The 16,714-nt window shown below is 33.3% G+C and overlaps 1 protein-coding gene across 1 annotated transcript; it reads left to right on the top strand.

Moving 5' to 3' along the window:
- The first annotated feature begins 1,162 nt into the window (after positions 1–1,162).
- LOC114290868 (inorganic phosphate transporter 1-4-like) lies at positions 1,163–2,507 on the top strand. The gene is made up of 4 exons (XM_028234875.1): positions 1,163–1,238; positions 1,474–1,629; positions 1,743–1,827; positions 2,057–2,507. Exons 1-4 carry the CDS (start codon positions 1,163–1,165, stop codon positions 2,505–2,507), a joined length of 768 nt encoding a protein of 255 aa, XP_028090676.1.
- The last annotated feature ends 14,207 nt before the right edge of the window (positions 2,508–16,714 follow it).

Genomic DNA, 16,714 nt, shown 5'->3' with positions numbered 1-16,714 from the left:
TTGTTTGTTCTTATCAAATGCAGGTTTACATATCAAAGAAATAAAAGAAGAAGACGTAGATATGACAAACTCAATGAAAGACTCAACAAAAATAGCATAACACAAGGTAAAGGGTTCCATGTTTTGCTGAGTTTAAGTACTACTAGTTATTATTATAGAAAAATGGTACACAACATTTCTCTCTCATTTTCTTACTAGTCACTAGGCACACACTAGAGGGTTCCATGTTTAGTCACCCAAATGTATTGTTTAGATTTACTTTTTCTTATTAGTTGCATAGAGCCAATTGATAATCCTCTGTTTGGAAGCAACGAGATTTGAATTTGGTCATATTATGGTATTTGAAACTCAACAATTTTATGGGCATCAAATTTGGATATAAAGTGATGTGTTATATTATCATATTATTAATCAAATTATGTGATTCTCCCAAAAAAATTTATATAGACTCATTCATCAGAATAATGTGTATTAACAAGTATTCTGATAGGAGTTGTGTTTGATAGTGATAGCTCCGACTTGCCACATCATATCATTCTGTATACTTTTCTATGCAAATTTTTTTTTTCAATGACACTGTTAGTAATGTTGTGGTCACAAGATAATTTCAATTGCATTTCACTTTCATGTGTTATTTCACTTTCATGTGTTATATTCCCACATCTTGTTGTTTGCATTATCGTTCATCAAATTTTAACATTCTCACTGTAGACACTGGGAGGGGGGGCTTGCTTTTCTTCATACAAATCCAAGTGCCTTGGAAGAGAAGATTTTAGATGAAAATCCAGCCTCGGTGTTGCTTGCATATATTAATGGTGATCATGAATACATCCTCTTTGACCCATATGGTGAACAACAAGCATGTGAGCAAGGCATTGCTCGTCGGCAGAGTCTATCTGGTTTTCAGGAGACTGGCAATGGTCAAGACTTCTACAACTTTTTTCTTTCATATCCATATTCATACATTATATTATAGAAAATCAGATTCTGTGTAACTATAATGTTTTTTTTTTTTTTTTTTTTTTTTGTGGGGTGTGTGCACGAATATGCTATTGTGCTGTTACATTGGAAAATTTGGAACCTTTGGTTCATCTGATTTATCAAATTGGAAATATAAATACGACTTACATTTTGCTAAGTATGTCCGTAATCAATGTTAGAAATGGTTGCTTTTGGGGCTGCTTCATTTATCCAGGGAATTAAAAAATTGACAGAAGTAGTTGAACTCTTTCAGGGAGGTTGAATTTTTTCTTCTTTGAATTCCTTTTTGGCATCTTAATTAACCTTGCAATTGTAGTTGCATTGAATCTGTTAATTGACAACTGAAATTATTCTGTTAAAATTCCCTTTTGGTTTCATAACTAACATTGCAGTTGTAGTTGTATTGGATCTGTCAAGTGACAAGAATTTTTTTCTACATAGTTTTTGTTTCCCTAAGATTTATGGGTGATTCTTCGCCTTTCCTTTTTACAGGCCAGTTCGGTTATGCATCTATTTACGGAGAGTTACCAAAGTTCAACTTGAAGGCAGGAAAGCAGACTCTGCCAGCCCCATTTGTAGCATCAGAAAAGCCATGGGAGACCATATTTAGTGGATCATCTCATAGCCTTCCTCCTCTGACCAAATTATGTTCATCATTTTTGGAGTCGTTGTTAGAAAATAGAACAACTACTGTAGAGTGATCACTGCAGATAGATGATGCATATCTACATTTTCTTGTTATATTTCCGGTCAAAATTCAGTGATGTCTGCTGCATTTATTCAAGCTATTGAAGAGTCTACATGTTTCAAAGTGTCTTCAAAACTATTGAAGGCAGGTTTGAATTGGTTAGAAGGGGGAAAAAAAAATCAATTTAGAATGTTTGAGGAGATGAAGCTCTATGCTTTGCTATGGCTATTTATGAATTTGATACAACCAAATCTTTGGAGGATCTGTTGGAGCTGGTGGACCTCTTACCTTTCTATTGGAGTTTTGAAATTGTCAGTTTTGCTAACTCACCAAATTCAAATCTTGTTGCTTTCAAAATGTGTTATATTCCGACATCGCCTTCTACAGTCAAAACCTTTTCCAAAAGGACATTTTCAGTGCAATCGGGTGGATTCCCGATGCCAAGAAAATGAATTCCTTAGCTATTCCTTACAATCAATGGACTTATAAGGAGAACCAAATTGGGTTCATTGTCATGTACTCGCTAACCTTCTTTTTTGCCAATTTTGATCCAAACACAACAACTTTTGTTGTCCCCACTGAGATTTTCCTTGCAAGGCTACGATCTACGTGTCATGGCATATCAGCAGCATCTGGGAAAGCTGGGGCAATTGTTGGGGCATTCGGGTTCTTATATGTAGCTCAGAATCAGGACCCAACTAAGACAGATAAAGGGTATCCACCGAGTATTGGTGTGAGGAATGCGCTCATGGTTCTTGGCAGAGTCAATTTCTTGGTTATGGTGTTTACGTTCTTGGTGCCTGAATCGAAAGGAAAATCATTGGAGGAAATGTCTTAAGAGAATAAGGAAGATGAGGATGGATCGACAGAAATGAGAGAGCAGACCAGTCATTGGCATATCAAAATTTGCTGATCCAGACCATCGTTCATGCAAGTTCTAATATTTAATTGATTGTTTTTGTTCTATAATTCTTTTTAGTTCCATAATTTTCATGGGATAAAGGCCTGTTTGATGATTGTTTTGAGTATTTTTTGTTGTAATTGTTCTAGTGAATTTTGTTTTTAATGTTTTGGAATTCTGTTTTTGAAAACCTGGATTGTATTTTACAGCAACTATACAGAGAATGCCAACTTTGGTATTTTTTTTTCATATTCGTATAGCAGCAGCAGCAACACACAGAGAGGGGAATTGATATTTCATTTCATATAATAAATAATATATATATATATATATATAAGGGAAAAAAAAGTGGCGTTTAAATGACGTCATTGTGACGTCATCCGTTAATTTGGGACGGAAGTTAAGACGGATGTCAAAGCTTTTGCGGCATTTTCAAAAATGCCGTCTAATAGTTTTAGCGACGTTTTGTAAACGTTGCAAAGCTATTGCGGCGGTTGTATCAATGACAAAAAATTTAAACGTCACTGTAACGTTTTTGTGGCGTTTTTCAAGCTTTTAGCGGCGTTTTAAAACTCGTTTTTCCTGTAGTGTCTGATGTACTTTATTGAACAATTTATTATCAGATGTGCAATATATTAAGCCTTATATATACTTTTTCATAATTAAAAAAAAAATATTTTTATTTTTTATTTAAATAAAATAAAATAAAAATATTATTAAACGAGACTATACTCATAAGTTATTTTTTTTTAAATATACAAAAAGAATGAATTTATTTATTTATTTATTGATCCAATAGTGATAGGTTACACAATAACAATAGGTAATCGACAGTATAAATCCAATTACCTGTCAACAATACTCTTTGACTCGTTGACTTCTCGATAACATTTTTGGTCCAATAATTTTCACTTTTTCTGTTGCTAAAATTTATAAAAATGAGGCAATTTAGAAAGCAAGGAATGTCCAAAGAAGAGCTAAATTATATTTAATTAATGTATGGGATGTCCTAAAATGTCAAATAATTAGATTGTGTTCCACCATACAAAACCTCTCTCGGAGTCAAACTATTTCACAATTTTTTTTTTGACACTTCCGGAATGAACTTGGTCTCCTTAAGATTTTGTCAAACTTTAAACCCATTTGATTCGGTATATGAAATCTTAGACTAATAAAATTATCATTAAGGCCGCTCTCATTAAATGCAAATTATCAAAATTTAAAAATATCATTAGTTGAGTCAGAGTATGGGATTGAGATTATTAATCCGTGAACCCAATTATTCCATGTTTGTTTTAACACTTTGGTTTAGGATTATTAATCCAATGGATAATTAATCCAACAAATTTGTAGGATTATTAGTAATGGGATAGGGGTGAAATTATTAATCCAATGAATATTGATAGTGAATACCACACTAATTTAATAGGATTATTAATAGTTCACTATTAATCTTGTGAATCAAACATGACCTAATTGGTTTAGTGACCTTTTCCTTACATATTATACCAATGAATTAGTAACACTTTCAAATGATATTTAAAATTAGGTTTACCACAACATTCTAAAAAGCAACTAATCAAATAATATTAAAAATTTTAAAATGTGTAAATAAAATTCATTTTGAGTTTACTTACATGAAACTAAATTTAAATTTATATCATACATTTAAAATTTATTTTTTCTATATATATTATTCAAAATATATAACGTTTATAATTTAAGTAAAATGACTTTTTTTGTTCAATAACCAATAATTCAGACACAAAAAATTACCTAAAATAAAATAATGTGGTTTAAATTCAACACTTGTATGGTGGGACACACACTTTGAATGAATTTGATAGCCATATATTATTTTTTTATGTTTGAATTTTTGATCCTTAACATTACTTTATTTTGTTAACCGATATAACGAGAATTACATCAAACAACAACAAACTCAAAAAATAATAAATAAACAACAAAGGTCTCATAATAAAAGAGAAATACTAAAAAGTTGAACTCGTGACCTATCTATGTTTGTTTGGGCGGACTGGATTAGCATTCCCATGACTAATAGTCCTAGGACTACGAATCCGTTGGATTATATATCCTATCTTAACTAATAGTCAAGTTTAAAATAATTAGTCCGTACTTCAATTGTTTAACCAAATATCGGATTAATAATTTTATTGGATTATTAGTCCAATCCCAAGTTCATGTTCACCCAAACAAACATGAAGTATACAAAATATCTGAATTAACCGAGGTGATTAGATAAAATGAAAATGACAACATTTATCAGTTTAAATTATGAATTAAATCAGGGAGTCAAAAGTCCAAGTTTCAGCCCGAGTCATTGGTGGTGCAATCGCAGGGCCGAGAGGGATTGATTTCATTTTTCGTTCAAGCCAAAGTCCAAATCTTTTGTTCAGTCCTTTTTGGCGACTACTTTTTGCTTTATTAGCCTCTTATTAAGTGGACGAGTCATATTCACATTTATATATAGTCATCATTTGGATTTTAATTTAATCTCTCATCAAAAATGACCTAAATCTTGTTTATAATTGAAAAATATTAAATTAATGACATTTTAAAAATATAATTATAAATTAGTGATAAATTTTATAAATAATTATAAAATTTATTATGTATATGTAATTATTTTTTTAAAATTACATTGGAATGTAATTGTCCCTTTAACATTTACATGTACTAATATGTTGATAGTTATAACTTTCTGTTTATTTTTTCTTATTTAAAGGAGAGAGTATTTTTTTTTTAGAAAACTTCTATTTTACTTATACATACTCAAGAAATTCCGCATGCCATATATAATTTTATTTTTAGTTATTGAATTAAAAAATATTAAATTTGAGTCAATTATGATAACTAACATTGATTTGAGTATAACCAAGTACTACTTTTTAGTTTACGTGGAGTTTGACAAAAGAAAAGTAGTTACTTTTTGTTATTTATTTTAGTTATTTATCATAAAAATTAAATATATTTTATCTAAAATTTGAAGAGTAACTATATTTAATTAGTACATTTGAGCTTATACAAAATGCCTAACTATATGTTGAGTGTTTTAATTAATGCTCTCAAACTGTGAATGGACAAATTCATACTTTAGAATTCCCCTCCTTTTTTTTTAAGAGCACTTGTATTTAGGTTAAAAAATTAGACATATTTTTCAAATCTAATGACGTAATGATTTTTTAAAATATTTAATACAGCTCTCTCCCTCATATCTTCTCTAATAATTAACTAATCACATCTTTTATATGTCACTGAGTTTAGAAAGTAATTATAGAAAATAGTAATTTATATATCATTTATTTTTTTGAAAGTAGAATATCCAATCATGGTGGATCATCTAATTGAGTTATGCTTCAATAATAATGACATGTTACTTCATGATTCATGACAGACAAGCCAATTCTACCTTTCCCTTTAGGATCATTAATCTCATGACTTTTTTTAAAGTAGTGTTAATGGCAAAATAATTATGATTTAATATATTTCTTTCTACATATTTTTATATACATTTTATCAAGATTAATAGCTATTTAATTAGACAATCATTAATATTTGTCTCTCTATTTTTAATTTTAGTTTTTGGAGGTAGAGCAATGTGCACCAAATAATTGTTCTCTTATTTAACTTGCAAAAACTTCACTCAACCATTTGCCATCGATGATACCTGTGGGGACATATTTTTTAAAGGAAAACACATGGCCGATGTGTCACCGAAGTGCCAGCCGAGGTGCCACGTATCCTGGTCATGATGTCGAGGTAATCATGGCTAAGCCGAGGTTATCTGCGAAGATACCGGAATCCGGGATAAGTGAATAAGGGACAAGAGTCCTAGAGTGAGAAAACTTCCGTTTGGATAAAGATAAGACTTTTAGAGAGTTTATCTCAATCCTACTGGGAGTCTAAGATTAACAGTAATCCTAAGTCCATTAGAGCTAGACTTCTATTGGGATTATGATTGTGCTGGCTATAAAAGGGAGGCACCCCCATGGGTCTAAGGCATGTCTTTTATGCTCTGTCTAGTGAGTTAAACACTATTGGTTATCTTTGAGAGATATTTTACTAACTTGATCGTCGGAGTACCCCCGGGTGGACGAACCACCGCAGGATTCTTATCTTTCTGTGACAGGTTGTTTGGGCTTAATCTATTCTGCCGGTGCTCTCCAGCTGAGTACCTGTTTGACAGTGTGGTCGGAAATTGACACACACAATTTGGCGCCGTCTGTGGTAAAGAAAGAAGAATAGATGGCCAGCGACAGATAGAAGGATAAGGTTGGGGACGAAATCCCTACTGGGAACGGTAAACACGTTGACCTTAACATGGAAGAAGACAACTGCAATGAAGAGACCCGTGAGAAGAATCACGGAGAAAAGGACGCCGGCCAGGAGGGCGACGTGCCAAAGAAATCAGACCGATGCGGATATTATAACGAGGACGATCTCTAGGTATGGAAGGATAGATGCCTACGGAGGGACGACGAGATGAAGGGAATGACGAACAAGTTGGCGGACCTACAAACGGTCGTCAACTTCATGATACAGAACAACGTCATGCAACCACCATACCCGTTGCAAGAGACGCAGATTCCAGCGGCCAAGAAGGGTGCCTAGAAAATGGGGCAAAAAACGGTTCTTACAGTCCTTCAACACGACGGGACCAAAGGACATTCTCACCGGCCTTCACAGGAGGCTGGACATGGAGGATCAAGGAAGGGAGAATCCCAGAAAACACATTGAACCAAAGAAACCTGCACCAAGGAACATCGGGATGTTCAAGGGAAGGAACTTTGCTTCGATACGACCAATGGAGGAAAGTTTAAAAGGACTCACAATGACACTGGAAGTAGTGCACCGAAAAGGTTAAAATCAGGAGATAGCCAGCTCCTGGACGAACCAAGGAGGATCTGAGGGATTACCTCCAGAGGAGGTGACAAGATGCCGAGGTTACCTCTCCGATCAAGTCGAGGACACCGTTCTTAGTAAAGTTGGACAAATTTGAGTCCCCGAAAAGGTTCCACATGCCGAGATTTTGGATATATGACGGTGAGTCAGACCTGAACTTTCACGTTGGCTTGTACCTGAACTCGATGGCATTATACATCGGGAACGAGCCGTTGCTCTGCAAGGTGTTCCCCTCGTCCTTTGGGAAAATTGCATCAGATTGGTTTCACAAGTTGTCGAAAGAAACTGTGAAAACCTGGGAGGGCCTGGCTGAGATGTTTGTGGCCAGGTTTATGACGAACAAACTACAGCCGTTGAGGGTGGACTCCCTGATGGCTCTGAGAATCAGTGAGGGTGAAAGCCTTAGGGCCTATGCCAAAACGTATTACGAGGTGTTTAACCGAATACCCGCGTGCAATCAAGAGGTGGCAGTCGTGTCCTTTAAGAACAGCCTGAAAGATGACTGTCTGCTTCGAAAGTCATTGGCAAAGACATTGCCAAAAAGTATGGAGGAACTCATGGCCAGAATTGAGAAATATGCTAGAGCCGAAGAAGACACACGGTGGTAGAGAGCTGGAGAATGATGTTTGGGAGTTTGAATTTACAAGCTGAGATTAGTTTAACACTTGTTGAAATTTTTGAGAAAAATTTACAAGTTGAAGTTAAACCAAGGTCATGTTTAACACTTATTGAAATTTTAAATTTACAAGTTGAAGTTAAACCGAGGTCATGTTTAACACTTGTTGAAATTTTAAGTTTACAAGTTGAAGTTAAACCGAGGTCATGTTTAACACTTTTTGAAAATTTAAATTTACAATTTGAAGTTAAACCGAGGTCATGTTTAACACTTGTTGAAATTTAAGTTTACAAGTTGAAATTAAACCGAGGTCATGTGTTTAACACTTGTTGAAATTTGAGAAAAATTTACAATTTAAAGTTAAACCGAGGTCATGTTTAACACTTGTTGAAATTTTAAATTTACAAGTTGAAGTTAAACCGAGGTTATATTAAAGGAAGATTGGTTTAAACACTGTTAAAATTTTTGAGAAAAATTTACAAGTTAAGCCAAGGTTATGTTGAAAGAAGTATCTACATACTTGCCGAGATTACACAGTTAAGGTTTACGTTGAAGACATGCAAATTATTCTAAAGCATTGATGAAAGCAGACTATAAGTCTTGGTCATATTAAGCGACCTCGGTAGCAAAGGTTAGAGCAAGTTTAGCCGACGTGCTAAAAGGAATGATATATGTTCCATTACCTCAGGATGTCGAGGTAATAGAACCTAGGGGGCAGTTGTAGGGACATATTTTTTAAATGAAAGCACGTGGCCAAGGTGGCACCAAAGTGCCAGCCGAGGTGCCACGTATCCTGGTCATGATGCCGAGGTAATCACGGCTAAGCCGAGGTTATCTGCGAAAATACCGGAATCCAGGATAAGTGGATAAGGGACAAGAGTCCTAGAGTGAGAGAAGAATTCAGTTTGGATAAAGATAAAACTCTTAGAGAATTTATCCCAATCCTACTGGGAGTCTAAGATTAGCAGTAATCCTAAGTTCATTAGAGCTAGGCTTCTATTGGGACTAGGATTGTGTTGACTATAAAAGAGAGGCACCCCCATGGGTCTAAGGTATGTCTTTTATGCTCTGTCTAGTGAGTTAAGCACTATTGGTTATCTTTGAGAGATATTTTATTGACTTGATCGTCGGAGTGTCTCCGGGTGGATGAACCATTGCGGGATTCTTATCTTTTTGTGACAGGTTGTTTGGACTTAATCTATTCTGCCGATACTCTCCAACTACGTACCTGTTTGGCAGTGTGGTCGGAAATTGACACACACAATATCGATTTCTTATATGCTAAAACGGTTAAGGTTGCTATCAGCGGCATTCCAACTGTCCAGGTGTCTATTTATTTATATATATTTTATAACCTTTGAAAATATTAAATTTTAAATATTATTTGATAGAGTAAATTACACTATGGAATATGTTAAATTCTGTTAGTTTAGCTTAATTATATTGAGTTTTTAATTTTTTTAAATTCACATAACAATTAATTCCATTGTCATTAATAATTAATTAGTCATATAGATAGAAAATAATGTTGTAGCCTCAGACACACCACCATTAAGCCAAAGGTTCTAATTCAATATAATTATATCAAAATTATAAAAAGAAATTTGATTTTTTTGTTTTTAATTTGAAGATTGATCCGTGTAATTTACCTTATTTAATATGTCTTGAATATATGAATTTAATGAATCTCACATTAAAAATGTATTATAACGGTAGTACTACCAGCACCAATTAATGTACACACTAGTGTATCAACTAGTGTTATGCCATTATTACTGAGCCCAGTTATAAACAAATTACAAATAGTCAAAACCTCTAAAATTAGGACACGAGATCCCTGTTGTGGGTAACTCCTGATCGTGCCTGTCGTGAATTGAAACGACACCGTTTTATCCTTTTTTTTGTTCCTTTATATATATATATATATATATATGTAAGGGTTTCATTAATTCTTATTTTATTATAACAAAACAATCAACCTAGCTGTTGTCGTCTTCTCTACCCCCCTCAAGCAAAAAGTCTCTGCTTTACATGGAGTAAAAAAGTTAATCTTTTTTTTTAAATACATTTTTGTTTTCTCTCAAATAGATTGAACAGTGTTCTCTGTCTTTGCTTCACTATCCTTCTGCCGAATTTACAGATCCTTATTGTTCAACAAACTGGTATGTGTATATATATATTATATATATGTATATATGTTTTGTATTTTATTTTGTACAGGGTGTTAGTGGGTTCGACAAGTATAATGGTTTGGTTTGTTTTCTATGAATGGATTGAGAAACATAATTGTATATTATAAGAAAAAAAAAATTTGTTATGTAATTTGTTTTGTACATGCTATGTATTTTTGTATAAATATTATATAATTTTTTTAAGGAGTTACGATAATTTGTAATTCATAATTTTTTTTTTTATAGAAATGTTATGTATTTTTGTGAAAATATTACACATTTTTATAACAATGTTATGTATTTTTGTAATAATGTTATGCATTTTATGGTCCAAAAAAAGTTTCAATAAAAAAATCTATAACTTTACTACAAAATACGAATTTAATTTTTTAATCATAAATTTTCATAACTAAATAAAAAATGACATAACATTTGTGACAAAAATACAAAACATATATCAAAAATTTATATAATAACCTAGATTTTTAATTATTCTATAGAATTTATACTAATATTATTTAAACTCAGTTCGGAAAACATATAATTTATTATATATTATTATGTGTAATTTTGTAAAATAATATAATTATTAAAAATTTAGGGGTCAAAATATAAATAATAATAATATAGATAATATAAATAATAATAATAATGGGTGTAGTAGTAAAATAAATAATTAGTTTTATGTTGGTATACGATAGAGTGTAATTTAATTAGAAATTAAATTATTTATATACTTATATTAAAATATTGGGTCAAAAGATAATCATCTTAAATATTTATTAAAAATAAAAATAAATCTATATAATTATGAATTAAATCTGAGCGAAAGCGACGTTTGCCACGTGTTGAGCGCCTGTGGCGTCCTCCTCCCCATTTAAGGGAGGAGTTGATGAACCTGCGTGAAGAAAGAAAAAGAAAGAAGAAAGGAAAAAAAAGAAAGAAGAAAGGAAAGAAAAGAAAGAAGAAAAGAAAGAGAGAAAGGAAAGAAAGGAAAGAGAGAAAGAAGAAAAAAATAATGAAAGTTGAGAAGGTTTTTAACAGTGGAAGGGAAGTATAAGGTATTAAAGTTAAGGTGAATTATATTATACCTTGAGTCATTAAAATATATTTTACGTATATTTCAACTTACCAAAATCTGTTTTATACAAGTTATGTTTTTAATAAAAGTTATGTTTTCTAAAGGTTTCAGTTAGGTGGATTATTTTCTGAACCCTATTTGCTTAAAAGAAAACTCATGGATATGTTTGTTTATATTTTAAAGAATATTTGGCTATGACCTTATAAACAATTATGTTTTGTAAGTACCACCACGGGAGTCCTACGCCTTGGGGGACTTAAATAACCATTGACCTCTGTTTGACCACTTTGTGGTCCTCTGTTTGTCATGGATCCATTAACCTCTGTTCTGTGCGGACCAAAGTGCTGTGCGGAGCTAAGTGCTACACTGTTGTGGGAGCCACCTCTAGAATCCGTACGAGCCACCTCTTGAATCCGTACCTCTGTTCTGTGCGGACCAAAGTGCTCTGCGGAATTAAGTGCTACACTATTGTGGGAGCCACCTCTAGAATCCGTACGAACCACCTCTTGAATCCGTACCTCTGTTCTGACTATCACTTCTGTGACCTCTGCTCTGTTCTGTTCTGTTCAGTACTGTGGTTATGGTGATATATTTACATAGCTTCTGTATTTCAGTTTCTGTCATTTAAATGATTTATGAAAATAATCTCAGTTTTGCTATTAAAGGATTATTTGTTCCAACTAAGTTATCTGTAAATGTTTTGGCCTCAATAACTATCAATGGCTATTTCGTGTCCCTTATACTCTTGGTATAATATTTCTCACTCTGCCACGTGCTTATAGTTTTTTACCAATTTTCAGGAAACATGCAATTCAGAAATAGCTTCTGGAAAGTCTTAGACGCGGGGCTGCGGAATAAACACACACAACACTTTTATGATTTATTTATATGTAAATATCGGCCTTTTTGGTCAATATATTTTGTAATAAAAATAGAAACTCCAATGATTATTTTGGTACCCTTACTCAAATATTTCTTCCGCTTGCGTTTATTAATTTGTTTATGAATTGGCCGTAGGTAACTTCAGTTACTGGCCATCACGATACTTAACCCTTGGGTACGGGGAGCGGGTCGTGACACATATGATTCACGTCATTAAGCGTGTCTGCCAAAAGATTCCCTATATTAAATAATATACTAATTCTAATATAATTTTGCAATTATATATTATAATCTACTTAGACACAATAAATTTCCAATGCTACTGTACAAATTACACATCTCTTTTTTTTCTCTCCCCTATTCTCTTGATTAATTTACATTATTAATTGATTTATTAGATTTCATTGAATTATTTAATTACTCAGCATTTAAAATTAATTAATAACTTTTTTGCTTAGATTCTTGTTTCGTTTAATTTTTTTTCTTCATATTTGTTAGTGTTGAAATGGAGGATGGTATAATGGATGATGGTGGACTTGAGGGATGCATCGAAGAAATAGGAGAGTTGGCCAAGGATAAATCACCATATCTTGGTATGGAGTTTCCATCAAAAGAAACTGCATATGAGTTTTATAATGAATACGGAAGAATTGTGGGGTTTAATATTAGAAAAGATTATTGTAATAAAAGCAATAAAGATGGTGTTATGACTATTAGAAAATTTGTTTGTTGTAAGGAGAGAGAGAGAGAGGGTAAATGATAAACGATACACGATGATAAAAAATCATCGAAGTGAGACAAGAATAAATTGTAATGCATTCATGCATATATCTTTTAAGCGGGACTTGTCGAAGTGGATTGTGTCAAAGTGTCACGCCCTCAAAAAGAAACCAATAATCCAACTCATAAGCGATGAGAATATAAACGGAATTAATATACTTGCATATATCAGAGTTTATATTACAAAAGAAATTACATACATTATACTTTCATAAATGTTCATTCTGAAACTACAACATGTAACACTAATTAATAACAACAAAATAAACGCCCTACGGGCTTACATCTTTCCAAGACATAGCTTGGTTACACAAAAGAGAGTCATAAGCTCTATATATTTAAAGCTCTAGGCTTGAATAAGCAGTTAAACACAGAAATAACAAAAATAGAGCCTCCAGCTCCTAAGTCCTCCCAAGCTACGTTCTTGAAGGAAGCATACCACCTGTACCTGAAAATGGTTTCCCAATTAGGGTAAGCCAAAACCCAGTAGAGAGAGACTAACACACTATATGAGGTTTAACTAAGATATAAGTGTCAGATAAATACTCAACATACTTAACCAACTTATATCTTTCCATGACCATTCAATATTGATATTCACATCTCAATCCATTTCCATTCATTCATTTTAAGTCAATTCATGAGTCTAGTTCATTGTTATATAAACAACCCAAATGTGACTACAACTCATTGGTTCACCACTCAATAACATCTATTATTCAAAACACTTCAACATGCCATTTTACGAAATTTTCATTCGAGAGAATCGGCACCCATATATATATATGTATACAAGATTTCAGGACTTTCACCCTGGACACTCCGGCCAACTTAATTTTAAATGGAGTCCATCCTTTATCTCCTCCCAAATAATAGAGTAAATCCCCTTTCTCCTCTCAAACAATTATACATATACAATGTATCCAAAACATCGCCATATATAATGACTATCCACAACATATTCAATGTATTCAATGATTTAATCATACTGTCATATTCAATGACATAATTTAAATGATTAGTTTCAATTCACCTAATTCTCATGCAATTTCTTTAACAAACATAGCTATCCTCCACTGATAGCCCAAAACAGATATACAATTTATATAACAGATATTTTATCAAATTCTCATAGGTGAGTGATTTAACAAATCTAATTACACCATTCATTCATACATCCTCTCAATTTCACATTTTCCATAACAATTCCATTATTTATACGAAATAATCATTCAACACAAATTAGGGCAAATCTCTAACTTCTAAAATATTAACGCCAAGGCCAAATTTTACCATTTTAACCCAAGGTAACCTCATATTCAAAGTCCCAAATCCATTTATAGAACCCAACATAGAAACCCCTCTTTCAATTTGAATCCAAACCCTAATTTTACCCAAATCCTCCCAAAATTTCACCATTTATACATAACAACAAATATCTAGCTTAAAAATCATATTAAGGTGCAGAATATTCCTACCTCAAGAGTAGAAGCTTAGAGAAGAAGAGGAAGAACTTCAAAAATTGCCCAAACTCACTTTTTTACTCGGATCAAATGGAAGCCCACGAGATACTCTACATTTTTCTCAAAGGAAGTAGGGTAGAGGTGCTTAGATCTTGGAGTATTTGTAGAGAGAAGTCAAGTTTTAGAGAGAAAATGAGCCGACTTAGGGTTTTGGGGTGAAAAGATATAAAATTTCTGTGTAAAAATGAGCTGCTACGAACTGATATGCGCGAGGCTTGCTCGAACGAAGGAGTTCTCGCTCGAGCGACCATACACAAAAGTGACCTCGCTCGAACGCAAGAAGCGTCATTCGAGCGCAGAATACATCATCTCAGAAGTTTTATAGACGCACACCATCGCTTAAGCGCAAAAAGCCTCGCTCGAGTGAAGAACGTTATCTTCCTAGAAATTTTGCAGGTCTAGGGAAAAATACTAGGAACGTTTAACGCTCGCTCGAGTGTAAGAAACCTCGCTCGAGCGAAAAAGCAAATCTCTAGACAACAACAACTTGAACAACTAGTAACTAACCTGCTCTAAACATGCCAAAGACATTCCAATACTCAATCTCAAAGACAAATAAGGGAAAACAAGACATAGATAATAATATTAAACCACGAAACCTGAGTCTGGAATATAACAAAGGTCGGGGTCAAACCCAGGGTCGCTATACAAAGTTTGATAACAACCACAACCACAACTACCTTTGGCATCTTCCTCAATGTACTCATTTGATACTATCTCAGAGAAAGGTATATAATGCTCAGGGTATAACTATTGATATGGCTGATAAGACTAGAATATCTCTTAAGGCTTCACATGATCTTATTAATGCTATAGCAGAAAGAAATGAATTTGTAGGGTTCATCTGGGAGGATTAGAAACCTACTTACGTGCAAAAAGACAGCAAAACTTGCAGTATGGTGAAGTAAGGAGTTTGTTAAGACATTTCCAGTAGCAAGTGGCAGAATATCCATATTTTTACTATGCCATTCAGTTGGATGTAGATGAGATGATCACTAATATTTTTTGGGCTGATCATCAGATGATAATAGAGTATAGGCTTTTCGGTGATGCGGTGTCATTTGACACAACTTTTTGAACAAATAAGGAGTACCGTCTACTTGCTTTATTTTCTAACTTTAACCACTTTAGAATGACAATGATTTTTGGTGTAGCATTATTATATGATGAAACTGCAAAGTCATTGGAATGGTTATTTGAAACTTTTTTGGATGTAATGTCGAAAAAAAAGCTTATTAGTTTTTTCACAGACGAAGATCAAGCAATGGCTAAGGCAATTTCACAAATCATGCCTGAGGTTTTTCATGGGTTGTACACTTTTCACCTAATGTAAAATGCTTTGAAGCATTTAGGTTACTTGTTCAAAAATGGTTCAAAATTTAGTAGTGATTTAAAAGCTTGCATTTATGACTACAAGAATGAGCATGAATTAATTGAAGCTTGGAATTCTTTGATTGATAAATAAAACTTGCAAGAGAATGAGTAAATGAAATGAACTTGGAGAAAAAGAGAGCAGTGGGCGCATGTGTATATGTAGTGGGAATTTACTGGAGGAATGCGAAGCACACGACTTAGTGAAAGTCTAAATAGAATGTTAAGGGGATATTTGAAAGGTGATTATAACATTGTTCAATTCTTTACTCACTTCAATCGGATTGTTATAGATAAGCGGTATAAGGAAATTTTTGCAATACATGATTCTAGACAAAAGTTGCCAAGAATGAAATTGAAAAAGTCTCCCATTTCAATCCATGTTGCGAGTTTGTACACCCTCCTATCTTTGATTTATTTCATTATGAGTTGGATACATCAAGCAATTCCATGAGTTAGAAGGAGAAGTTAAGTGCGTGATTGGCTTGTATGGTAATGAGGAATAATATATTGTGGAGGGTAGGATGGAAGTTACTGGGCTAAGAGGAGAAAAAAGCTGTCGAGAAATACATAGTACTTGTAAAAAATTTGAGAATTTTGGAATTTTATGTAGTCAAACAATCAAAACATTTGATAGAATGAATGTTATGGAAATTGTCACGACCCGCTCCCAATACCCAAGGGTTAAGCATTGTGATGGCCAGTAACTGAAGGTACCTCCAGCCAATTCTTAAACAAATTAATAAACGCGAGCGGAAGTAATATTTAAGTGAGGGTACCAAAATAATCATCGGAGC

This window comes from Camellia sinensis, chromosome 14, assembly GCF_055761805.1.
Source record: "Camellia sinensis isolate YWXY chromosome 14, ASM5576180v1, whole genome shotgun sequence".
Taxonomy (NCBI): domain Eukaryota; kingdom Viridiplantae; phylum Streptophyta; class Magnoliopsida; order Ericales; family Theaceae; genus Camellia; species Camellia sinensis.
Note: the sequence above shows the minus strand (reverse complement) of the source record. Positions and strands in the feature narration are given on the sequence as shown.

Excerpts from the sequence above, each read along its gene's own strand:
- LOC114290868 (XM_028234875.1), top strand. The coding sequence starts at position 1,163 with ATGGTTGCTTTTGGGGCTGCTTCATTTATCCAGGGAATTAAAAAATTG. Across the intron at positions 1,239-1,473 it reads AGTTGAACTCTTTCAGGGAG|GCCAGTTCGGTTATGCATCT; the intron begins GTTGAATTTTTT and ends TCCTTTTTACAG. Across the intron at positions 1,630-1,742 it reads TCCTCCTCTGACCAAATTAT|TGATGTCTGCTGCATTTATT; the intron begins GTTCATCATTTT and ends GTCAAAATTCAG.